This window comes from Buteo buteo, chromosome 14, assembly GCF_964188355.1.
Source record: "Buteo buteo chromosome 14, bButBut1.hap1.1, whole genome shotgun sequence".
NCBI classification, from domain to species: Eukaryota; Metazoa; Chordata; class Aves; order Accipitriformes; family Accipitridae; genus Buteo; species Buteo buteo.
In genome coordinates this window covers 18171859-18198188 of record NC_134184.1, presented here as the reverse complement: position 1 = coordinate 18198188, position 26330 = coordinate 18171859, and the positions used below count along the sequence as shown (strand labels likewise).

Sequence of the window (26330 nt, the reverse complement as noted above, 5' to 3'; positions counted from 1 at the left end):
AAAGAGTGGTGGTGGCTCCCACCAAACTTCCAAGTGACAGGCAAACCACCTTACCAAAAATCGTGTTATTTTCTAAGCATGCATTTTAATTAATCTTGTGTAATTACCCCCCGTGTGCAGATTTCCATCTGCGCTAATAGTACATAAATAATTAAATGACGTGCTTAAGGTGCATGCTGTTGTAGTTTCTGGCCCTACCATGCAACAAGTCAGAGCTGAGCAGCTGGATGACAACAGATGAAAATACAGGAAACACTCATCTCCTAAAGCTGAGTCAGGTCAGTGACCTGTTGTTCTCAAAAAGGCCTGTTGTAATAAACAGCCTCCAGTTCAGATATACATTAAAACTATAGTGGTCAAAAAAATGGGACTGGAAACAATAAAAGGCTTTTCTGTACTTGCTTTTCTCAGGTGGGCTGAAAATACTTGAAATGTACCTGAAGCCGAGAAATACAAGGCTGTTACCTTAAGTTACTAAGACTCCTTAAAATCCGAGTAAAGATTGGGTTCAGCTACTGAGTAAGATGTCTTGTTTCCTCCAGACAGGTTGATGATTCTTAATCCAAGAATTCAAGTAATGAGCAGTTGAAGTTTCCATCTTGAAGCATCTGTTCCGCCAAGTCAGCACTGGCCTTGATAAATAGCAAATCAGACTGATGCATGCAAGTGTATACACACATGCTCAAGTTAAACTTGAGGGAAAATACTTGAACAGATCTCTGCATAGACAGATTTATATAATTAATCTGTAATTAGGCTTTATACAGTGCAGACTGACTCAGTCAGGTCAAAACACAGAAAATGCAGACAAGGTAGGATCTTTACCTGTTGCTGCAAAAATTTTTTCAAAGGTTATTTGTGGGTAAGTTTACATACCTTCGTTTAGTTGTCACAAACCTTCACTGCTATTCTAACTTACTCATCTTACAGTGGAAGAAAAATATGTTTAGCTAAAGGATAAAAACAAACCACAAGTACAACTGCATCTGGGTGCTTTTAGTAATCTTAGCAAACTTCAAACATAACTTTAAAAGTTTTGCCTCATTTTTAACTGTGCAAAAGAGAAGCTTGCGTACACCAATCATTTTATAAAGTCCGTACCAAGCTTTGCAATGGTGACTCTCCCTTGTCCTGTGGAATAGAGGAATTGACTGTTTTGCAGGGTTTGTATCTTTATATTCTAAAAAACTGTCAAATTGAGTTCTCTGATGCTGGAGTCACTCTGTTGAGGAGGCTTCTACCTGACATAATGTGCCACTTCAATTCCAGCAACAAGAAATGCCACGCTGGTTCAGGAAGGTACGCTCTTCACCCCCAGCAGCGTGGCACAGAAATCCCGAGGGACTCCACTAGGAACGGGAAGGTTTTACACAACTGTCCTAGGGTACACAGGGAGGTTAGCAAAACAAAAACTCGCTTTCTGTACATACTTCACAATAAAGCCTCGACCAAGGGGAACTAGAGGTATTTTCCTGATTGAAACTTTGCACACCAGCGCAGAAAGGTGGGACTGGATAACTGAAATGTTAAGAGAGAAAAGAAGTCAAGACGAAGTGTATTTTTAGTCAAAATGCCAGGCTGAACTAATTAGGGAGTGCCATTTATTTCAGGAATAATATCCTTCTCTCTGTAGGGTCTATCACAGTATTTTTGGTAAAGTGAAATAAAAAATGGGAACTGGGCTTGCCTTTGCATAAGCAAAGGGAACACCTCTGTAAACTAATCCTGAAATGGCAACAGATAAAGGTACACAGCAGTAGACTATTGTTTCATGATTCTCCACATTCACTTTAACAGAAAGTCACCCTGCTACATTCCTCTTTGTGGTGGTGCTGTATTATATAGCACGAGTGGCATTTGCAAAGCCTGTCATGAGTTAAGATGGTACCTCATGCCTAGTGCAATCCTGTTTTCACTGAAAAGTTAGACTGAGAAAAATAATTACTTTCTTGAGGTAAAAGGATCGTACTGGCTCTCTTTTGAAAGTCAAAAGTAAGAAAAGAAACCATTTATTCCCTTGGGGAGATGGAGTCTAATGGGTGGCCAAAAGAACAGACGGCTACTGATTTTGCAAGAAGAAAGTTTATTTCCACTTCTCTAGTAAGTTTACATGAAAAAATCAGGTGGACATTTGCTGACTCAGAAGAGGCCTCTGAATGTGCTAAAAGCTCCTGAAATTACCATCAGACATCTCCTGTGGCTTCAAGTCTGGCTCAGTTCAGCTGAGGTCCTCAGGCTTCCCTCACCTCATCACGATGAAACAGCTTGTCCACATCTTTCCACTCCTTCCTTACCCCTCCAAACAACGTGTGTGCAGGTCCCCATCAACTCTGGCCCTTCTCCTCCCCATCAGGACAGTGGAACACAAGCACCTTCCCTAAGAGGTACGTCTGGCGGAGCCGTTGAGTTAGGAAACCGGGGAGCCTGTCTCCATCCCGTCCCCCCTCCCACCCATCCTGGACTCCTTTGCTCCCAACCCCTCTCCCACAAGGCAGTGCTGTGCTCCAGCACCACCAAGCTCCCGACCGCCTGGGACTTGACATTTGTTCTTGTTTTCTCCTGTCTCCCCTAATGGGTATAGCACTACTAAGCGAAGAGGAATGCACAGAACAAGAGAGTTCAAAGTAATTGAGTCTACACTCATTCAGAAAGCCTGGATCCTTGCCCGCTCAGAACCTGCAGCATTTACATAGTTTCAGAAAGTTTAACCCTTTTTCGTTGAACCTGGTAATGCTCTTCGAGCACTGATAAGAGAAGAGCGTTGCGCTTCTCTTATCAGTGACCAAAGACGCTGAAAGGTGTCTTTCACAAACCCAGCTCTAGGTGCTTACCGCTCAACATTTCATTTCTCCTTCTTTGCTCTGTGGGACAGTAACTAAAGAGCTTGAGTTGTCATTTTTATAAGATGCTCAGGGAACTGTGTTGCAGAGGAACAATCACTTACCGTAACTCCTGAACGCGTCCAATGAATGTCTTACACAAACAGAACTGTGCTGGGTTTAAAAGAGCGTACTTGGTTTTCTGCTGCAAATTTGTCTGTTAAGGTGTAAACTCACTTCTAACTCTATCTGCAAAATCAGTGAAGAAACAGAAACGTTCCAAAATGATTATAACTGGAAACTTGTATTTTTTTTCTGATGATTAATTCTGAACAAACTCTCGTTTCAATTTAATTTAGGAGATGATGTTAGCTGGCAGCTTATTACTGACTTTAAATTTGTAAATAAAAATGATTTGTTCCAAGAAGTATAAAATCTAGTAACAATGGAAATTCTTAAAATGGGCTATCAAATAATTTTTCTGTCTGGATATAGATATGCATTTAGACTATTTGTAAGCTAAATAGTGCGCCACTGTGTAGGTCATGTAGGTCAGATAAGCAGCGAACCTGAGCAGGAGCAGGAGTCGATCTGACTTGCCTGTTTAATTGTTAGTGACAGTAGAAATGCCAAAATAAAAAAACACTCTTTACAAATTATATAGTCTCTAGTAGTCTTCCATTGATTGTTGCTCGACAAAAGACTGTAGGACCGGGCCTATCATTAGCACAAAAACATGGCGATGGGATTGGATTTATTTACCTGCAGTTCAGACCTAATTACATCCTTTTTAAAAAATTAAAACACACTCAGAGCTGCTTCTGAAAATGTTTAAGTATACACAGAGCTTTACTCAGCGATACTGTTCTAATTAACCTACGAAAGTGTTTGCCAGAGCAGGCCCTTTATAAATGTACATATATAAAACAAAGCAAAACAAAAAAACAATTTTGAAATTATCTGTTTATCATTCATTTAATCAGATGGAGGTAAAACGTATAATTAAAGTAAAGTATGCAAGTCTCAGAAACATTTCAGTTACTACAGCCATACAATTTACATAAATGTCTGAAAGTTACTAGTATATGCTCTACATCAGATGCTGCCTAGCCCTATATTGTGCCTGACCTCGAAGAATTACAGCCAAATTAATTTCCCAACAGCATAGTGCAGTATTACTAGTTTTGCATTTTTAAAGCTGTTACAGAGCAGTTTATACTAAACTTGTCATTTCAGAGGGTCATTTCAGAGGTTCAGAGCCTAACTGGGTTGAAATAGGGTACATGAAAGGCATTCAAAAAACAGTTTGAAGCATAACCCTAAACTAGGGCTATGTAGAGGACATTCACACAAAAACAAAACATGATTTTAAAATCTGTTGGTTAAAACACCTGTTTCTAGGCTAGAACAGGGAAAGAAATGCCAGCGATGAGTCTTCCGAAAAGGACACTGAAGTCGCATATTGTATAAATGCAAATACGTGCTAAGTGTTGGACGGAAATTAGCCTGCATGACTTTAAATGCTACGCCGACAGGAGTAGCCGGATCTACGTTAGTAATAACAAGCATCAAGCTGCTAAACAGACAGTTTGTGTAAAGAAATGTTATGCTGAACTCTTTCTTTCCTGGTTCTGTAATTACCTTTCTGTATGCAGGCTCTGAGAGATCCTACTTGCTACGGACTGGAAGGCAAAGGGGAGCTTTGCCAGGTTGACCAGAAAAGTGCTTTTTTACGTTTAAAAGAAGAGCCCTGTCTGTAAACGATAGGGAATAAATGCGGGGAGGGGGAGGTTGCCAGCATTTCCGCAGATTCACAGACTCTCTCCCCGCAAACCGGGAGCGCAGAGCTGGCAGGGCCAGGAGAAAGGTGGAAAGTTTGGGGTTTTTCCAAGGCTTCGCTGCGTGCTGTACTTTTCCCGTCCGACGTGAGCCCTTTGGTGTTGCACAGAAGGACAGCATCCCTCCTTTTTCTCCTGCTTCAGTGAAACACGCGGGAGCTTGGCTCAGCATCCTGTGTCTACGGGGAAATACGCTTTGCGTCGAAACCACACCTCAAAACAAGTAAATAGAAACTTGCCTCATCCGAGATGGGGAAAAAAAGAGACAATTGTCGTGCGCTCTTTCCCTCTCCCCTTCTTCCTCCTCCTCCTCTGAGCTATTTCTGGAGCAGCGTTTTCAGAGCGTATGGTGGAGATGTATATTGCAGCGCTGAAATTTATTAGCAGCAGGTTTCGGGTGTGAGCTGCCTTCGGGACAAAAAATAATAAATTTGAATGACTGGCTTTAAAACCCTTTTGAAGATGAAAGGTAGGAGAGACGGCTGTTTTAAAAGGCCTACATTAGCGGCGCTTCTTTAAAAGACTATAAATAATACCGAAGCACGCGAGGGGCCTCGGCAGCCGGCCGCACTTGTTGAAAACCCTCTTCCACGCCGCGGCCAGCACCGCACGCCGTCCGGCACACAGGCGGCACGCCGGCACCCCCCGGAGCCCGCTCCCCGGGGGGGGGGCAGCCCGGCGGCCGGCCGCGCCTCGCCGACCGCCCGCCCAGGGCCGGGGCCGCGATCCGGCCACCCCGCTCCGCCGCCGCCGCCGCCGCGCTCCCCCGGGCTGGGCGCGCCGCGGGGAGGAGCCGCCCGCGCTCCCCGTAGGCAGGGCAGCCCGCAGGGCCGGCCCCCTTCGCCGGGGCTTGGTGGGGTGTAGGGGGGGCCGGGGGTGGAGTAGGGTGAAATAGAGGCGGGCGTGTGTCACCGGGTAGATACCCGTGGCCAGGTACAGGCGGAGGCACTGACGACACCGCAGTGGATGCGCTCTCGGGCCGGGGCTCCTGGGGAGTGAGCGCACCGAGTAGCCGCCGCCCGCCCGGAGCCGCCCCCGGGCCAGTCGCCCTGCGCCGGGGCGGGCAGCCCGTCCGCGCCGCACCCGCCGCCGCCAGCCTGCCTCATGGCTACCAGGGTGCTGACCATGAGCGCCCGCCTGGGTCCCGTGCAGCAGCCCGAGGAGCCGGTGTTCGCGCAGCTCAAGCCCGTGCTGGGGGCCAGGGAGGCAGCGATCTTCCCCGGAGAGGACCTGAAGCAGCAGCAGCCGCCGCCGCCCCAGCAGCAGCAGCAGCAGCAGCAGCACCCGGGAGGCGGCGGCGGGGGCGGCGGCGCGACCCTGCCGGCGGAGGAGATGGTGCAGGTAGGCGGCGGCCACCCCACCCCCCCCCCACCCCTTTCCCTCACGGCCCACCGGCCATCGCCCCTCTCCCGCGGCGGGGCCGCCCGGCCGGGGAGCGGCCGCTGAGGAGCGGGCGGGCGGGACTGGGTGGGGCCGGGCTGCGGGGCGAGGGCAGCGGACCCCGAGGTGCGGGGCCGAGGCGGCGGCGGCGGGGCTTGTGTGCGTATGTCGTGAGGGGGAGCGGGCCGCCCCCCGCCCAGCCCGGCTGTGCGGGGGGCCGCGGAGCGGGAACGGCTCCCGCCTTCCCGCCGGCGGAGCGCGGTCAGGCGGCCCGGGGCGCGGCTGAGGCGGCCGGCGCTGAGGCGGGGCGCGGGCTCCGGCGGCGGCTGACGGGCCGTCCCGGGGCTGGGGGGACGGGGACGGGGGGGGGGAGCAGGGCTGCCCCCGCGGGTGTGTTGAAAGCTACAGCTGCTGCCTTTGCACTTGCCCGGCGGCAGAATTAGAGCGGCCGCCTGTCCTTCTCGCCCACGCAGGGAGTCATGTTCGGGGGGGGGGGGGGAGACACGACACACCGGGCGAGGGGGGGGACTTCCCGGGACTTTCTGCCCGTCCCAGGAGGCTGTTTGGGAGCGGATCCACAGGCAAACAGCTGGAGGAGCTAAAAGCGGGAAGGCGCCGACCGCAGCCGGGTTTCGGCCCGCGGACGGTGCTCGCTCCGGAGGCGGCTGCCAGCGGCCGGGGGGCCGCGGCGGGCGCCCCTCAGAGGCGCCGGCCTCCCCCAGCCCCCGGGGTCGGGGGGACGGGGGTCCCGGGCAGCCCCCGGTGCCGGGCAGCGGTCCGGTCTGGCGGGCGCTGCGTTTCGGCGGTGCCTTCCCCAGCGAATAAATAACTCCCGCCTTCAAAGCGAGCTGCCCTCGGCTCGTAAACAAGAGCTGGAAAAAGTAGCCTGGCATGTCGGGGCAGATCCAGATCAAAGGGACGGGAAGGCGGCTCTGTTTGTTTGTGGTGTTTACCGGGGGTCTTTGAAGAAGGGTCCTAAAATCCACTTTCGGGCAGAGTTGCAGCTCGTCAGCTGCTTTCTCTTGCGGGGTGCTAAACGGGTCTGGTATGAGCGCTCTCTTGACGGGGCAGGGGGGAATGTAGCATTTGCCCAGTGGAGAGTGCGTGATAAATGTTTTGCCGATGACTGTACCAGTAATGTATCGGGCTCCAGCCACCCACGGATTCCCTCACACCACTACACTAAGAGAATGATTTCCTAGTAATTAAAGAGCTCTCCTAGGACCGAGGCATGGACAGGGACATGTTTATCACGCTACTAGCCAATTATACACTGCATAGACTTTTTTTTTTTTTCTTCTAAGTGTAGTCCCAGAGACACTTTACACAAAGGATAGTCTGATGCAGTCAACCCGTCTTCTTTTTATTCGATATTATTTATACCTTTACACTTTGGTGTCGTATTTCGAATCAAATACCTTTCTTTTAAGGATGAAAAATCCTGGAAGTATAGAAAATATATATATAAAAACATTACTTGAAGTATTAGCATTCAAATAGCCAGCTGAGGATGTGGCTTTTAAAGTTAGCATTTCAAAGAGAAGCGGGTGAAACAGATAGGCAGTCACCCTGCTAGAGCAGTGAATTCCAGAGCAGGAGATCTGCAGATTAGGCACTGCGCCTGTCATCTGTACCTCACACTGTCTTGTAGGCACAAAAGATGAAAAGTTTGTCATAACCCGAAACATCAGATCGATCTTAATGCTTGCTCTGTGTGAACAACTTGTGCCATGACTTTATCTCCTTGTCCTTGATGATGTTGATTAGCGTGCCGATTATAAAAGACAGGTTTTCATTAGCGTGAATGTTTATAACTTCCTCCGTAGGTAGCTTGCGGCTGGCTGAACAGTATTGCTTTTTATTTCCAAAGCCTCCCGCGACTCGCATGCCATCATCTTTCTTAGTTGGTAACAAATCATGTGGATTACGGTCTGTTTTGCTTTTGTAGACAAGATGTGAAATGGAGAAATACCTGGCACCTCAGCTCCCACCCGTTCCCGTCATCCCTGAACATAAGAAATACAGAAGAGACAGTGCCTCGGTTGTAGACCAGTTTTTCACTGACAGCGAAGGGTTGCCTTACAGCATCAACATGAACGTCTTCCTCCCCGACATTAGCCACCTGAGAACTGGCCTGTACAAATCTCAGAGACCCTGTGTAACCCACATCAAGACAGAGCCGGTCACCATCTTCAGTCACCAGAGCGAAACTACTGCCCCTGCCCCCGCCCCTACTCAGGCCCTCCCCGAATTTACCAGCATCTTCAGCTCTCACCAAACTCCTGATGTGAACAACATTTTCATCAAGCAGGAGCTTCCTACTCCAGATGTTCATCTTTCCGTCACGCCCCAGCAAGGCCAGTTATATCAGCTCTTGAGCTCACCGGATTTAGATATGCCCAACACTACTACTCAGGCAGCCGTGATGGACTCCCTTAACAATGTCTCCATGCCGTCAGCCATGGCGGGCCTTAACACGCTCTCCTCGGCTGTTCCACAGACTGCAATGAAACAGTTCCAGGGCATCCCCCCCTGCACCTACACCATGCCAAACCAGTTTCTGCAGCAGCAGGCCACTTATTTCCCTCCTTCGCCCCCAAGCTCAGAGCCTGGAAGTCCAGACAGACAAGCAGAGATGCTACAGAATTTAACCCCTCCTCCGTCATATGCCGCAACTATAGCTTCCAAGCTGGCAATTCACAATCCGAATTTACCAGCGACTCTGCCCATAACCCCCCAGAACATCCAACCAGTCAGATACAACAGGAGAAGTAACCCAGATTTGGAGAAAAGACGTATTCACTACTGTGACTATCCTGGTAAGCAATCTGGGCCAGAAAGTCCCAGCTCTTGCAATAGAAAAAAGTGTGAATAATCATGGATGAGGTACAAGTGGTTTGCTTTAGCTGTACTCTGCACCTAGGGAGAAGCAAGTAATTTCTTGTCAAAGTAGAATTTCTCTTCTTGTTTTTTTTATTTTGTGTGGCACACTTTCACATTTTTTAAAAAAATATGTACCCTTTTCTTCATGTCGTTTGTAATTCTCCTAAACACCTGAGCTCATTTTACCATGTTACAAAATTTGTAATCCATAGAAAAAAACCCCGATGGCCTTCTCTGATGTAATTCAGTGTGACAGTGCAGCTCCTGCTCTCGCTTTTCCAATACCTGTGATGGAGCAGAGGCTCAGTTTGAATCTGCTGGCACTGAAAGAACCGTTTCAGCTTCCGGTAGCCGAGGCCATGGCTGTATCTTCCCTGTTATGAACAGGGGATTCAGCTGCCCACATAAATCCATTACAGCCACCTCTGAAAATTGTCCACAGGTTGTTCCCTTCCAGCCTCTCCTTCTCCTACACTGAAGGGGAAGAGGGACCAGACTATAAACTGTGCCTCTGTGTAGTACATGGTCCCAGATACAAGAGGCTTACGCTCATCCGAGCACGGAGACTAATTGTTGCTCGTGGTTGATCTCCCCCTTTACCAACATAACTCTCAGCAGTGTATCACCCGTTCGGTGTGCCGTATGGTAAATGCTCAGTGGAAGAGTTATGCTGAGCCCTGGGTGACGATGACACCGAGTCTGGCTTGATCAAATCCTCTAGAAACTTTTAAAAAAAATATACTCCCCCTCTCAGTTGTCAACTGAGGTAGCAGGTGTTACTGTACATAGGTTGTAGCAGCTATTGGTCTATACTACATTACAAGGTAGTAAGTCTACCAGAAACGTAGGCATTTTTCTCTTTTCTATGTAAAGCGGCATATCCCTAGGAGCTTTCTATATCAAATTTTACTTCTAAGTGATGATGGTGCCAGAAGGTAGTAAACTTAAATGTTTCCAGATAGTACCCCAGCACTGAGTGAGGAAGTTTAAATGTAACGTGGAGCATTCCTGTTCTCCCTACTGAAATGCCTCTCTGCTTTTTTGTTTTGTTCTGTTTTAGGCTGCACGAAAGTTTATACAAAGTCTTCTCACTTAAAAGCGCACCTGAGAACTCACACGGGTATGTACTCACTCTCCCACTGTCTCTTCTTCATTCATGGCTTACACATTTTCTGAGAACGCAAGCACGTTTGATCTGCCATCTTCTCCCTGTTTTCTGTAGAGTTCTGTGGGTTCAGGCTGGCAGTTCAGCTAAGAAAAACTTAAGATTTGGTCAGTGACAAGAAAAATCAGTTTTATTCTTGATGCAGTTTTGTTAAACCATTTATAATATAGAACTCAAAATAGCTAAGAATAAAACAGATTGAAACTTTCCTTTTCAATCTTAAATGCCATAAAGTGTTAAAAAAAAGGGGGGGGCCTTTTTTCCCCTTGAATAATGAATTGAGTGTAGTAAACATGCTACAGTTTTCAAGATTTATCTAAATAGGTAGAATTTTCTGGTTTTGGCTTTCTCTTTGACATGTTAGAATTATTTAATCTTAGCATTTTTCAGAAACATCATGAAAACTCCCAAGATATCTCCATTTCCTTTGTCCTTAGCATTAAGTGTGCTTTATTTTTTTTTTCAAGACAAGTGGTTCTATGTATTTATTTTTTAAAAAAAGACATAATTTCAATTTTTTGTCAGTGAAAGACATTAAAATGGAGGAAATGAAAAGTGTCAGTGTGTCACACTTGTCTTTTGTACCTCAGTCAAATTCTGCCTGCAGCTACAGGGGCCCGCGTGGAGTGGAGCTGGGGACAGTGTTGCTTATGTATGAGCACGGGAGCCATGCGTGCAGAGGACAGCAGTTGGGCGGTAGAACCACCCTAGATGCTCTTCCTAAGCATTCACCTGCTGAGGCAGGGGGAAGGAGGAGAGAGGGAGATGGGGAGAAAAACAGTAGCTCACCAATACCACGCCTGAAACTATTTAGGGCAGTTCTTTGCAGGGATCTTAGTACAGAACTGGTCATGCTAAATCAGTGAAAAGCACATGGCTGATTTTGTAAAGAAATCAAATGAGAGGGCTGCAATTCCTGTTTTTAAAAGTGAGTATGAACCCCAGCTCTTTTATGCATGGACCTTGATTCATAGCAAAACACGAGTCACAGTTCAAGCTACTCGCTTATTGAAGCAGGCTGTCAGCGCTTCGGCTGTGCCGTTCAAGTAATGGGGTTTCACCTAAGTTTAAACCAAAAGTCAAAACAAAACTTAGCATGAGCTATGATCTAACAAAATGTTTCACTATCCCTATGGGAACAAGGCCTTCTCTTCAGCAACTATTTTGAATAGATCGTTGGATTATCGTAACAAAATTGAGTATCTCCAGGCTAAATGTTACTATGGAAATTTTGTTTTTGAGAGAGTTATCTGTGTTGCAGTCACAGTAAAAAATTAAAAGCAACCATACAAAGATTATTGCTTTGCATTAGTAATAGACTAAACAAGAACACTGTTAAAATATTTTTGATACATATATATAATCACTCATTAGCAGTCAGCTTTGTAAGAAAGGAATATTTTCATGAGGCTATAAACCTGAATAATGTCAGAGAGTATAATCCCGTTGCTCTAATAAACAATATGTAAATTTAAGAGCGTGTGATTTCCACTTACGCACTTTAGCCAGCAACTAAATACCAGTTTTAAATATCTCACTTGCTATTATACAATAACTGGGAAGAGAGAGAAAAGCAAAGCTTTAGCCTAAAAATGAACATTACATAGTCAGCATTTGAAACGTACACTTTTTCTTTTTTAAATCAATTTATATCTTTTTTGTACCTTGAGTAGCAATGACTTCAGGGTTTATAAAGTTAATACTTGGGTGCATAGAAATACGTACCACATAGCTAATACATATTGCTTAGGGTCACTAATGTTTATTGTTGCCTTCACTTTTTTACCTATAGATATTTGACCTTAGAAATGTGGATAAATGTGCAAAGGTCAGAGGAGCTGATGTATTCATGGAAACAAGAATGTTGTTTTAGATAAAAATCTAGTGAACTTAAGCAGGTCTGTAATACAAAGGGTCTTCTGGGGAGGTGAATGGAGGGATAAACTGTCTAAAACGTGCATTACATGCAAGAATGTGAGTCCATATTCTGTTACCTGCGTTATTTCAGAGTTTGCATTAGTTTAACTCTCTTGAATATTCACTTAATACTTGAAGATTTCCAGCACCGATTCTGATCTCTGTCTTAACATATGGTTAAAATTTGTATTACGAGCAAGATCTCTGACCTACCCAGTACCATAAATCGATTAAATGAATGTTAAAGTAAACGGGTGCAAACTCAGGGAAACCTGTGAAGTTGCAGAGCTTCCCCAGGAGTGCGGGGGGAATCTCGCTATTGATCTCCAAAGAAAAGGGCTCGATGCCGAGGGCTAAATTGGGTGTGTGCCTCTGTGCATCCCATCCCCCAGAACTATGAGTTCATACAGCACTAGTAAGCTTTGGTTTTTTTGTTTTTTTTTTTTTTAAAAGGACTTTTGTGAAGCTTTTACCTTCAAAGTCTAAAGCAAGTGTCACGTAATCCATTTTAATAAAGTTGTGTGTGATATTCTTTAAAATCCCTTCAGGGATAGCAGACCTGTTTATCTGGCTAAACCCGTTCTTTAGTAATCATGGACCACTGAAGTTGTTTTCTCCTTATTCTTAGTTTCTTAACAATACCTTTTAAAATTGGCTGCAGTCTCTGTCTCATCCCAACCAGTCCCCGCCCTTCTCAGCAATCTGTCATCTTAAAATAAAAGAGCCTGCAGCAAAGTTTGTCTGCCATTAAAAGTCAAGACAGACCTTATGGTTTTCCTTTTGTATTGGAAAATCTCAGCCTTTTCACAGTATTTATTTAGCAGCCTTTCTCTTCTGAAAGGCTTTCACTGGGTTTAAGAGATGTTTTTTGAGAGCAAACCTAAGGGAAATGTTATTTTTGATAGGTGGAATGTAGGCCGTAGTCTTTTTTTCAATTCAGATATGAACACACTTTATAAATTACATTTAAATAAAACTATAGGAAATGGGCAAGAGGAAAATCCCTTACATTTTCCTTCTTAGGTGTTATCAAGGTGTTTACCTTACACCAAATCAGGTGGTATAAGCTGGTATAGTTATTCCAATTTAATGTAATTACACTCGACTTTTGCTGTTGATTAGGAATCCAGCATTTACGTAAAGAGCTGAGCAAAGTTAATGTATTTGTACCAGTCGCTGAAGCAAGCACATGTTTTTCTTTCTCTAGGTAATGCTTTAGCATTTGTAAATTATGAAGTAAATTCTAGTTGTTGGTAAACTGGTAACCCAAAAATTGAACATGAACAAAGATTGGAATGCTGCAAAGATACAGAACATATTGTACCCATCTCCATGCAGTTCTGGAGCAGATGTCTGGTACATTTTAATACCTTAAAACACTTCAGGATGGTATCTTAACTCTGTATTAGTTGTTCCTGAAACAGGTAAAACGGGATTCAGTATGCTAAAGTACCTGTTGGAACATCTCTCAAAACGGATTGGATTTTTTTGACCTTTTAAAGCAGGGATTTTCTTTTAAAATAATTTTGCCTGTTAGTCATGGAACAAGTTTTGTCTCTTAACCAGCATTGTGCAACTACGGTATATAATGGAGGAGGGGGTTATGCATTTATTGCAGGCTGTCCAGCAGTAAAACCACCTTAAGGCTCTGGCATAACAGCTGTATGTCCAACTTGAAAACTGTGCCAAATGTCAGTGAAAAGCAGTTACTTGTGTGTTGTGAATAAACGTAATTTGGTTCCTTTTCTGTCATCTGAGTATATACCTATATATTAAGTAATCCTTTAGAAGCAGCAGTCCTGTAACTTACCCTGTTAGATCTCTTTATACCTTAAAGATTTGGACTGTGGAAGTTAAGCCTTTGATATGCAGGCACCTGGAATACCCTACCTGTACCCTACCTGTAACACTGCAGAAAAGCCGCTGGCTCCAGGGTTTTCTATTATTTCTGCAAACAGCTGCACACTTCAGAATTGTGTATGGTTTTAAGAGGAAAATCTGTCATTGTTTTGAACACATCAAGGCATGCACATTGAGAACATTTTCCAGCTGCATGTTGGTTTTCCGTATACAGAGTCTTTGTACAGGCTTGTCAACTGGTCACATGGTGGGCTTGCCATTAATAGTTTCTAGCATTAACTGCAGAACTATTTCATCTCTATCTATAGATCTAGTTTGTATTTGGTGATGGGAAGTGGAAGCCGAGATAACTGGAGAGAAATGGCATTTCTCTAAATGAGATGCACTCAAAATACTTCCACCGTCCCTAGTTATTTCAAATGTTTGTGTAGGCATGGGACAGCTGCTGACTTGTGCGGTTCCTCAAGGTGTTAAACATTTTATTTTATTTTAGATCTCTGCCTCAATAGATCCAGAATTAGGCTCTGATGGTACACCAGAATTAGAACCAGTTGTGTGAGATAGACTTCAGCAGTCCATAGGACTTGGCACTCCGAGTTTACCATAGCTGTAGACAGATGCCTTTTAAAAAAAGGTGGTACCATATAGAATTGCCTGGGAATTCAGGATGCCCGTTGTTCAAAAGGGAGGACAAGTAGTAGTTGGACTCCTGCTGGAAGAAAAGCAGCATGCGAAAACATGTGTTGACTCAAATCATCCTGAGACTCAGGTGAGGGATTTCACTCATGGTGTACAAGTGGAGAACGGAGGCTCCAAAAGACTCTGCCTTGCTCGTGGTTGCAGCCTTCTTTGTACATAGCAAGCCTCATCCTGGAAAAATCTTTGCACCATGAAAATAGCTATTAAGTAATAATTCTGTGCAGATTCTGCTTCTTTAACCTGTTAGATGAGTCAGCTGCATAGATGATACTTTAAGGAGGTGTCAGTAAGTGGCCATCATTGATAGAGACAATAAGGAAAAATGGAGGAGAATTAAATAAAACTGTTGACAAAGTGCATTAAAGTGCAGCGTTGCTAGATGCTGCTGGAGAATATGTTGGTATCTTTTATTTATGAATTCTGCTAAATCCATTAGTTGCCTGTGAGAAATGGAAGTACATTATTTTCCTGTGCAAACCACAGTTTAAGGGAAAAGAATGCTTTTTTTTTTTAAACACTTTGTGAATGATCGCAGACCTTGGAATTAATTGATCCAGTTATTATCTGTAGTCATAACCTAAATGAGACATGTTTAAATGTGTTGCTCAAAAGGGGGTGAAATCTTAGCGACATAAACCTAAATTTTAATTAAATATTGCTGGTCATTCACATCAGCATCCAGCACACAATTTTTATGAAGCGGGAATTAAATTCCAAGGTGTCAGGTGAGAAGTACTCCTGTTAGATTTTTAGATACTGAAAAGAAAAGCCTAATATTTTCTTTTTGATTAAAAGCCTAGAAAGTCCCTTTAAGCATGAAAGCTTAAAAAAACCTGTTGTTTCTGTCAATTGCTCCCTGAGAGGATTAAACTTCAGTTCCAGGATATTTGATTCCTGATAAGGAAACTGTTGACCTAAGAGACCGGCTTTAAATATAGTTCATTTTGAGACCGCCCTACATAGGGTAATATAGTCCCAAGATTCACAGCAATTGCCAGTGATTAAAACTTTCCATTATTTGATTAGACATTCCTTATTGTAATTAATTTCTGAGCTTGACTGGGACGATTGACTCCTGGTTCCAGGGTAGTGTGTTGTTTGTTGTTTGTTAGATGACCTGCACCTCCCATTGGTGAAAGATTAGAAACATTTAAGTAATGTCCTAGTTTAGTCTGAGTATCTTGGTAGCAGCATTCCTGTCCTGTCAGGCTGCATTATTTATATTCGGTGATCTCTAACAACTCTGATTAAGGACATATTAAAACCTTTGATTTTGGCAAGTGTACAGTGCTTCGCTTTGAGTTAAAATAGCTTTAATGTATTGCTTTCAGGGTTTTGTGTGTGTGTGTGTGTGTGTGCATACGGTAGATGGAAATCTGGAAGTCTACAGTACGTGTTTAATAAATTCCATTTTAAGAGCACCTCTTATCTGACTGTACAAGAGCCAGGGTTATTGGTGTGAGAGTTAGAGAGCTGTTCTTGCACCACAGGCATAGTTGAGGAAATGTGTTCTTCAGCACAGGATGTGTAGACACAGCCGTGCACCCCAGATGGCATGGATTTCTTATAAACCTACTTAAAAAAAAAATTCCTTTCCTCTTTGTTTGCATATCTCCTTTAAGAGAGACCACCTCTGTTAAGACAGAATGTTACACCAGAAAGAAAATAAACCATTGCACAGGCCAGTCAAGATTCCCCAGTAATCCTTGAACTGCGTAAGACAACACTTAGCAAAATAAGAGTACTTCAGGCACTGCTGGGAGCTCTGAGAAGATAATGCCTTCTGCACCTCTGTAGTCGGAAAGTGAACAATACACAACTCTTTTGACTGTCCTCTTTGCTTACCAGTCAGTTATTGTTTTTCCTGTTCACGCTTTTGTTAGAGAGAGATCAAATACTCCTTAATTTATCAGTGATCGGACTTACGAAGCGCAACAGCTATCTGTTACAGGATTCCTTAAAATGTCGTTTCATTGTGAAGTAGTACTTAAATGGTCACCCTCTAGCCATTACTATACTAGGCAGAGGCTTTATCACATTTAAAAATGTGCAGTGTAAGTTATACATTCATATCATTGGTGGGCTGGATGTTTCAAGGACTAAAATTATTTTGTCACAGAATAAGCTGGACATACCTTGCATACTGTCAGCCCTCTGATCCATCTCTGTCATGGACAACTGAGAATTTCAGTGCACTAAGGAGCTTTTACACACCTGAGGGATTTTTTTATTTTGAAATGTCAGCTTTCTGCTCTTTCTCTAAAAAACCCCACTGTTTCAAAAAAGGGCAAAACCCCAACCAACAAGCTGCTTGTAACGACAACTACAGCACTTAGTCAATGGCGGAAGGAAGGTCTAATTTTAGGTAAACGTTGGGAGCTAAAAACTTTTGAATGAGTGCAGACATACACCCAAGCAACCACTTTCAGTTCCAGTCAGCCTGGAAGAGACCAGAGTTTAAAACCATGATGCTATGAACTAGAGGAAAGCTATTTCAGACAAACTAAAACAGAGAAAAAACATTTCTTTTGTTCTTATTTTTTCTAAAAATTTGAGGCTACAGCATGTCAGGGAACTCGGAGAACTGATGTTAAGATGTGAAAAATTTGGAAGCAAATGCACCAGAAAACTTTGGGACAATATAAAACTTTATAATAACCTGTTTTAAAACTGGACATAATCTAGGTTATGTACATAACTGGTGCAATTATGGTGCAGAAACTTCAGCTTTGCCTACCACCTTTTTATCACACCTACTTGGATATTTTTTAAGGCTGAACACTTGCCACTAGAAATAATTCCATAATAAACACAAGTAATATTAAAATTATGGAAAGAATGGGGGGACGATGTTGTCTTTATATTTTTATACCCTTATGAGCTGTAATTGGGTGTTGTCTTTTTGGAGTCTTTGAAACGCGTGCTGCTTTTTCTTCCTCAAGGAAGCTCCAAACTCACCGCTCTGACAGAAATTTCTGATAGGAAATAAGAGAAGTTGCAGGCATTGGCTGGTGTAATACCTGTATTTGGATTTCTGCATACCAATAGAGTTACCTAACTTTAGGTTTGAAAATCCGGCCCTTGCTGTTTGCAGCTGTATATTTAAAGAAAGCCATCCTAGCAGTGAATTGCAGAAATAGTCACACAACTCTTCAGTGAAATAAGGAAGCTTATTTTCTTGTTAATGGGGAAATTCATCACTAATGGAGGTTTTCAGTGACTCATTTTTTCCAAACAGAATTTTAAACAGAAACATTTTCTTGAACAGAGGCTGCGTGTTGAAGATAGGTGTCTTCAAAATGACCGTCAGCCCCCCACTGGTAGCACTGTACCTTGCCCAAATGAGCGTGGCCATGACAGTCACTGCCAGTGGCTAGAATTAATGTTAGGAAAGCAATCGGTGCATTTTGACACGACTAAATCCTAAGAAGATAAATTAAGGGAGAAGAGCCAACACAGCGTGCCTCACAGGTCCAGACCGTTCTCTTGTGGTACCGACAAGGATCCCAAACCTTGGGATCTACCTTGGGATAGTTTTATCTGTTGAAGTGACTGGTTAGGTTAGCATGTTATATGTGGATAGCCAGACAGCTTTTTGACATCCTTGCAATCTCACAGCATTGTAAATTATTTTTTTTTAACAGACAGATACATTGCAAGCAAAATAGTCTCCTTTCAGGTTAAACTCCCTTATCTCTTGCTAGGTCCTTTCTGTAAAAGAGCTTCCAAACTAAACATTAGGGCTTAAAATTTCTGTGCTGAAGTACAAGTCTGTTTCTCATGCTCCACAAATGTACTTTTTTTTAAACTGGAGAATGGATACCTATTAAAAGCTCAAGAACTTAAAAATATATTTTGTGATGTATAAGCCTAGCAAAATATTTTAAATCAATGATACTGGAAGGAGGTTATGCAGAAATCCAATTAAACTTATGAAATCCCTATCCTGTTGAAGTATAATTTAAAGGAAAGCAGTTCTGTTTCCCAGAAGTGCTATGTATAATATTTCTGGCTTGGGAAGAAAGGTTTGGAGTGTGCTATTTGGCTGGAAATCGGTACCAGCTTCCTCCATGGTGTTTTAGTTGAACAGTGTTGACATTCTAACAAATCCCGTGGAAGCTCCCCTGAAGTGGAGGAGTTAGCTGTTTTCTTGCTTTTACAGTGAAATATCTGTTTGATACCACGATCGTGTTCCAGTAACCAAGCTGTACTGCCTTCGTATTTGATGACCAGTGGCATTCTTGGTTTAACACCCTATAGAAGCCCTAAATTGCTGGAGGAAAACCAAGTATTTCTGAAACTTTACAGCTACTGTATTTTGCACAATCATTAAAGTAAACAAATCTTACATTACTATGTAGCCAATGAAAACAGTGGATAAAGGGTTCAGTGTCCCTTGTTGTGTATACCTGCTTTTTTTAAAATAAATCTTCAACCCCAGATTTCTCAGTGCTTTAAAGTCAGCATAGCAAAGGAGTAGGATCACCTCAGAAAATAAGTAACGTGAGGCTCTTTTTCCCTTGCTGCAGGAACTTAAACCAAATTCTTATTTCTGCTAAATGACAAAAAGCATGTGTATATGTTGAGAGAGAGAAAATACTACCAGCTAGTTGTTCCTCTGCTTTCTTTAAAGGAGCAAAAATAATCTCCACCTTCTTTTTCTTGCCCCCCTTCCTCCCTGCCCAAAAGGAAAACATTTGAAATTGATTCAGTTCTTAAATAGAACTTTCCAACGGAAACTAGCATTACAAACATAGATATTCAGTATTTTACCCCTAGGATTTATTCAAAATAATCTGGGCCTCTACATTGGCGCTAAAAATACATTTTCCAGTTCTCACTGTTGGCCAAAGCAGGGGTTAAAAGCAGCATTCTGGCTTTAATTTCCAGTACATAAAAGTAACACTGTTAAAACAATCTGTGTAAGGCACCAGCTCGTTCCCCTCTGCACATCCCCTGAGCACTGCTCCATTTAGCTCGGGTCTGCAGAAGTTGGCCGTTCCGCATGGCGCTGCCTAGCTTTTTTACCCTGAGCTGTTGCTGGAGGGGGATTTGTGGCTGTGGCATGCATTGAAGTGGCTGTGACAGTGGTGTAAGTTTCTAGGTAGTGTCTCTGGGAAGCTGGGTCCCCTGGAGTTTGATGGCCATTGGATTCAGTGTTGACTTGGAAGCTGTAGCACCCAGCAAGGCACGAGGTTCACCGCTGCCCCAACTGCTGGCAGTTCGTATGCCAGGAGCCTTCATATCACCTGCTGATGCTGCTCGCAGGTTAGAAAAAAGTTTTAATGGGGGGCAGCAGTTTTGTTTGGACTCAAACAGAGTCAGGTACCACCTATGCAGGACAGCTTTGAGAGTGCTATTTCAGTACAGTGTAGTTTACAGTGAAGTTTCATATACTTCATACCTCCTCAATGGCAGGTTTGGAAACTGTGATTTCAATCTCCTGGTCCACATTCTGGTCTCGTTCGGTCTGGATACTCTTAGGCTTTTGTTCAATAAGTGCTATTTGCCCAGCCTCTTCACCATTTCTCTCATTCCCCATGTAATTCTGCAAAATGGATAAGCGTTTGAGTATACAGAGGGCTGACCATATACGTGCTCTCTCTCTGGGCAGTTAGGGTGGGCAAATCACAAGATTGCGAGTTTAGCGTGACAGTTTTAAGTGAAAGTTTTTAAAGAAGAGTTTGAAGGTAATACGGGGGAAGAGGGGAAAGAAAGGAGAAAAAGAAATAAATATGCTGGCTTTAAGTTAAGTTGCTTCAAATGCAGGAGTAATGCTTTTGTGCAACCTCCATATGTGCACGTGTGTTTTAACACAAAGTGTTCATGGAAGATCTCCCTGGTGATATGCTTGTGGATCAGCAATACAGTCTTTTACAGACTGCATTAATAACCCAGTTTAAATACATTGAAAATTATGTTTATAGTGCAAAAGATCCTCACTGAATAGCGATCTTTCCTGTCATTCTGCTGTGAAGACCAAATGTGTTATCTCAACTGGCTTCATGGATGTTAGAAAAGCTTTATGCACTGGGTTTGAATGAAATCTGTGTTTTAACCTATAGTATATGTTGTGTGGAGAAAAAAAAGAGTCATATATATTAGATCATTCCAGTCTTCAATCAGTATCAGACAGTGTAAATTCAGCTATGATAGAAAGTTGTAATGATTTGTGTTCTGCTTTGCCATCCACCAAATAATTTTGGACTCTGTGAGAGGTGATGCCAGGCTCTAAGTTTGTTTTTCTTAAAGGATGATACGTTTCCACTGTGATTTCAATAAATCCCAGTTGTTGTTTATGCAAAGAGGTGGGTGGTTGATTGGGTGGTTAGTTTTTCTTGTAGAGGTCTGCTTCTGGTTGTGACACTGCTGCCAACATGAAGTTAGGTCCCCATTGTGAGCAAAGGGCTGATTCTGCTCTTAGCAGTGGATGGAAGGTTACTAGTTAGTTGATCAGAAGAAGCAGTAGAAACTCCCAGACAAAACCAGTTTCATAATTTCGTCTGAATGATAAATTAGCATCTCTGAAGTAATGGTTTTGAGCTTCTCAAACGGTGTGCTCTGCATAACTGGTGCAGAACAGTCTGATAGCAGGATTCTAGCTTCTGTCCTCCTGCGTGCTTGTGTGATGGTAAAACAGGGAAAAGTAGGAGCCACTCCACAGTGCTGTAGGGTTGAGACTGTGAGGGTAAAGGTCTGAGACCAATGGAGAGAGAAGATCTTTAAGATGTGTTCGGAAGGACTTTTTGGAAATCTTGGCCTTGGTCTGATTCTGGTCCAGATGAAGCTACTGCCGAGTGCTTTGATAAACTCTGGTTTCTTTTTGGTTTTGCTAAATGGGTCAAGTTAATATAAAGGATATAGATAGCAATCGACTCTCCCAACTGAAAGGTGTTTTTGTCAACCAACAGCCTATAAATAGGTAATCGTAGCCTCTTTATTTATACGAAGCTTGCTTGTATGGTGACATCATGTCTGTACCAGCTCCTGAGCAGGTGTATGTACATGCTTAAAGTTCTGGTTTCACACAGAAGCCATCTTGGCTTTGTGGCCAGTGGCTTCATGTTTCTCCCATTTCAACAAACAAATCTATAAATTATAGACATGCTTAAGATACCCCATTTATAGTTCTAAAATGGATGAATGCAAATATTTTGGGTGCTTGGGCCAGTGTATTCAAGACTAGCTGGATATTTCAAAGTTGTATTCAGAGCTTCTGCAACACATGAAGTTTTCAGAGACACCATGCTCCCGCTGTGACAGTATAGACTGATGGAGACAGCAAACACTTGCCACCTCTAAAATACAGCTTTCTAAGCACCTGACTGCATACATTCAATTCTGAAAATGGGTGCTTTGGTCTTTTAAGTGCTTTCTCCTATATATAGCTAGCCCAAACCAGGATACTGCGAGTTTTTATTGCCTCTGACATATTAGAAAATACTATCCTCATTGTGTTTGTAACACACTGTGCTTCTCTCTTCACACATCAGAAGCTCTTGAACTGATTTGCACACTAAAAAGAATCTTTTTAGAAATCTTCCTTCCCATTTCAGACCTCTTAAAAAAAGCTCTTTATAACTCAATTTACCCATTTTTAAAAGGTGCAAGCGTAAGTTACAAACTAGGTCGGATTGTCATGTCAGACTGCTCTTTTTTTCCTACTCCCTCATACCGAGATGAGTGTAAGGGAGCCTATTTCAGTCTCATGCAGGTTTTTTACCTCTGCATTTCTGTACCATTGCTGTCTCCAATTTGTATGTTTGAAAGTTTCTTAGGTTTTACCGAGGTATTAAATCACAGATTCAAGAGCAAAATTGCTGAAAAAACAAAGGAGCTGTTTAGTTTGGGGCATACTGAATAGAGCTGTTGAGTAATTGGGAAACGTCAGCTTCTGTTTTGTCATTTATTTCTTCTTTAAATTGAAGAGCAATGTCATTCAATGTGATCTCACATCAGTTTTCTCCCAAAGAGTGACAGCTGACAGTCTCATTTCTCTGTGCTCTCTTTCAGGTGAGAAACCGTACAAATGCACTTGGGAAGGCTGCGACTGGAGATTTGCTCGCTCGGATGAATTAACGCGCCACTACAGGAAGCACACGGGGGCAAAGCCCTTCCAGTGTGCTGTCTGCAATCGCAGCTTCTCCCGCTCCGATCACCTGGCTCTCCACATGAAGAGGCATCAGAACTAAAAGCTGGACTTGTCGTTGAGGCTGTTTTGTATCTATGCAATTTCCTATTGACTCTTGACATACAACTGAAATGAGTTTAATTTTTTGAGTATGGGCTAGCCATTTAAAAGAAATCTCAAAAGAAACTGGAAATGTATATTTTGTATATTTATGCAGAAAAAGGGAAGACACTGTATCACAATACCAGAGTGTTTGGCGTTTGTTTGCTCTCATGATGTATATGGCTTTAGTCGGCAGGTTTCATCTCTTTACAAGTATTATGTCTTGACACATTGCAGCTTTATAAATTTTTTTTTTCTCTTGTGGTGTTTTGACCAAAGCACTGTCATTATTATGACAATTTTTAGTAAACAAATTAATGAGAGGCTGCAGATGAATGAACGCAGTGGAAAAGCCATGAATTGTAATCTGTCAGGTTTTTACTGGAGATACTTAGTACTTGTGGGGGTTTTTAAAATGTTAAGTCGTTCTGTGGAGATGAAACTACGTAGAAAAATTCATAAACAGCCATAGAACAAAACATTTTGTTCTGTATGTTGCATGTTTGCTATGACAAAGATTTTGTAAATATGCAAATCAGCTTTTTAGGTTTAATACAAAAGTTTTCTAAGAATCATCTGAAAAAAGCAGTTGTTTTACATTTGATAACACGGCACATTTACAAAAAAGTTATTTAAATACCTCTCAAAACAGTACCAACTTAGCTTCATTTTTCTTAAGACAAATGAGCTAAGCATCCAGATATTTTGTACCTGTTAACTCAAAACGGTGTGCACTGAATATTCAAAGCAGGATTTTGTTTTCAAATTGCTTAAAAGGGCAAAACAACTAGAAAGAACTGTAAAGTCAATGTGGGAAGCTTAAATAACGGGGATAGTTACAAAGAACACAGAATGTTAAACCTCTTACTATAAGCTAAACTTAGTATCACTTTAAAAAGAAGGATTTAGGATGCAATTTTCATACACAGACATGTTAAGCTGGTTCAGCACCAGTATGATCTAGTTTCATGTGGATATTGCATGTCATTTACTAGAAGGTAAAGGATACAGTAATTTCATTTAAAATTACAGTGCAGTTTAGTTAATCCACTGTTCAGATTGACACATGCAGGGGAAAATTTACTGCTGACAAAAGTAGCTGAAACTCCACTGAAGTCAATGAAGTGGTGCCCTTTTATGCTAACAATGACTTTGATCCACCGTGCTCAGCCTTGAAATAGTAGATGAAGGGCCAAAGAAGAGGTTAGACCGTGTAGGATTTGGCCAGACAACAGGAGAAAACCAAACCAACCTAATAAGTGTCTGGACTTCACAAGCCGTAACGTTAAGCTGTCAACCAAAGGCTAGAATAGACAATCAAAATACCAAAAAGGGGTCTTGCAGGAAAACCTAGCTTTGTTAAAACTGTTGTTTGTCTTTATTTATTTGTGGTATATGATAGACTCTTTTTTGTTTTAAGACAATTTTACATATACTTGATAAATTATAGTTTTGTTTGTTATAGTTAGAAATGTTGCTCTTAATGTAAATAGTTGACAAACGATGTAAATAATTTTGTAAGGCTTCAAATGTTTATACGTGGAAACACATGCATAAATTGGTTGCTGTTTTGCTTCTTTTGCCTCCCCTCTACCTTATTTTTGTATTGTGGTATTTCCTATGCAAATGACGGAGCAAACAGCTGTATAGTTGTAGAATGTTTTGAGAGAGAATGAAATGGTTTATATATAAAGACTTTTTTTTTTTTTTGCAAAATAAAACAAAGTGCCTAATGTGTGTGTGTGTGCATGCGTGCACTCTCTGTAGCTCCTGACAATGAAAGTTCTGTGTTTTTGCACTGGGAGCTGGAAATCTTAGCAATATTAAGCTAGGAATGTCTGTTCTTCACAGCAGGGGTTGTTGCTTTGGAAACTACCTGGCACTTCTGCATCCTACCCTGATGAAAATAATAAATGTGAAGGGGTAAGAGATGTTGCTTTTCTGCCATCAGAATGTTAAAGGAAATGTACAGTAGCCTGAAAATGGCTGCAATTGTCCATCCACAGTAGCGTGACTGTAAATTAAGGGTACCTGTTGGGTGCATAGAAGAAGTATACAAATTCTCTCCCACTTTAAAAATGGGTAAAACCTATTCATGCTCATCTACAGTGTTGCCCAATAGAAGTTTCTCCCCCAAATGTCCTTTCATGCCCTAGAAAGACAGGAAGGTCCCATAGTAGTGCTATGCAGTTGTGTGTCATCCCCCCCAGCAGTGTCTCCTTTTCAGTATCTTTCCCTTGGGAGATGGAAGTATGGGTCAATTGTAAAATTTGAGTGGATGTGTATGTTCAGATCTGGGGGTTACATCTGTCTTCTTGTTCTTTCCTCTAAGCTTAAAGAAAAGAGGCACACAGAGCTTTTTAAAAAGAAATTTACCTTAAAACCAATAAAAGAGTCAGTTTAAATATATACTACCAAATTATAATCAGCCAATTAAATCAACTATCAATTTATTCAAAATTCAGTTAGTTGTTACCCTGTAAACTCCGGCTTCTAAATACTTTCTTGAATTTCTCTGTTCTTGCCTTAAAACCTAACTTCAATTTTTCTTCAATTTCTTTTTCTCTCTTAATTAGCCTCTCCCATGACAGCTAATCCCTCTTTTTAAAAAATACCTAGGATAGCCTTAACAAAGTCAATGGAGGCCTGGTTAATTATCAAGAAAATCTGCCTGTGTCTCACCTAACTGCACAACCGCAAACATCACAGTGGTGTTTTGGAGAATAGGGAGAAGAGAACTCCCAGACGCGTTGCTGCGGCATTACCCGGTTCTGATCCAGCCATTAGAAAAAACGCCCGAGTTCCTTCGGAGCGTTTCTGCTTGGAGGGGAAGCTGGCAAGGAATTGGGCAATTATTCATGTGCTGTCACTGCGAAAGAGCTACCAGAGCTTATTTTGCTGAGCGCAGGGTGAAGTGAGTAACAGCAGCGGCGCGGGGTGTTCGGAGCCGCAAGCCTCCCTGTTTAGCTCAGCCCGCTGATTTGGGGTTAGACCAGTGGTGGGTTTGGTAGCTCCTTCCAGTCTTTCGCAGTGAACCTTCTCTCATCCTGTGTTTTGTCTCACATCTGTAGATGAAGGCAGTGCTCGGTTCTGCGTTTCCCATGCCTTTTCACAACGAAAGCCCACTGATTGCATGGTTTCAGCCTCCAACATTGCCTCATACTTGTTTTAGATGTTTCTATTGCTCAGCTACCTGATTGCATAAACCAGCTTAATGGCTTCATATTAATCTTGAATGAAAGGCCGTGATTAGGCCCATCTACCTCAGCAGCGTTTAACCTAATGCAAACAGAGACAGGCACAGTAGACCTGTGCACCAGAATACATTACAAAACCGATGGTAGAGGAGCTTTCTTCACTGGCAAGCGCTATGTCCACAACGTGTGGAATTAATGCAGTAGTTCCACTGCATGGCTGATCTCAAAACCTGCAAGAAAAAGTAGTGTCACTGTAGCCCCTGCCCGGTTCGTTTAGAGCAGTTGGCGCAGAGTTCCCTAAGGTACTGAGGCCACTATCAAATTCAACTCTCCAATTAT

The 26330-nt window shown here is 42.7% G+C and overlaps 1 protein-coding gene across 2 annotated transcripts; it reads left to right on the top strand.

Moving 5' to 3' along the window:
- The first annotated feature begins 5542 nt into the window (after positions 1-5542).
- On the top strand, positions 5543-24529 carry KLF5 (KLF transcription factor 5). 2 transcript variants are annotated; one of them, XM_075046079.1, is made up of 4 exons: positions 5543-5998; positions 7986-8856; positions 9981-10040; positions 22575-24529. In XM_075046079.1, the coding sequence occupies exons 1-4, from the start codon at positions 5762-5764 to the stop codon at positions 22751-22753; spliced, it is 1347 nt and encodes a 448-aa protein (XP_074902180.1). In that variant the 5' UTR covers positions 5543-5761; the 3' UTR covers positions 22754-24529. The 2 variants fall into 2 exon arrangements, with proteins under 2 accessions (XP_074902180.1, XP_074902181.1); XM_075046080.1 differs by lacking the exon at positions 5543-5998 and adding an exon at positions 6167-6196.
- The last annotated feature ends 1801 nt before the right edge of the window (positions 24530-26330 follow it).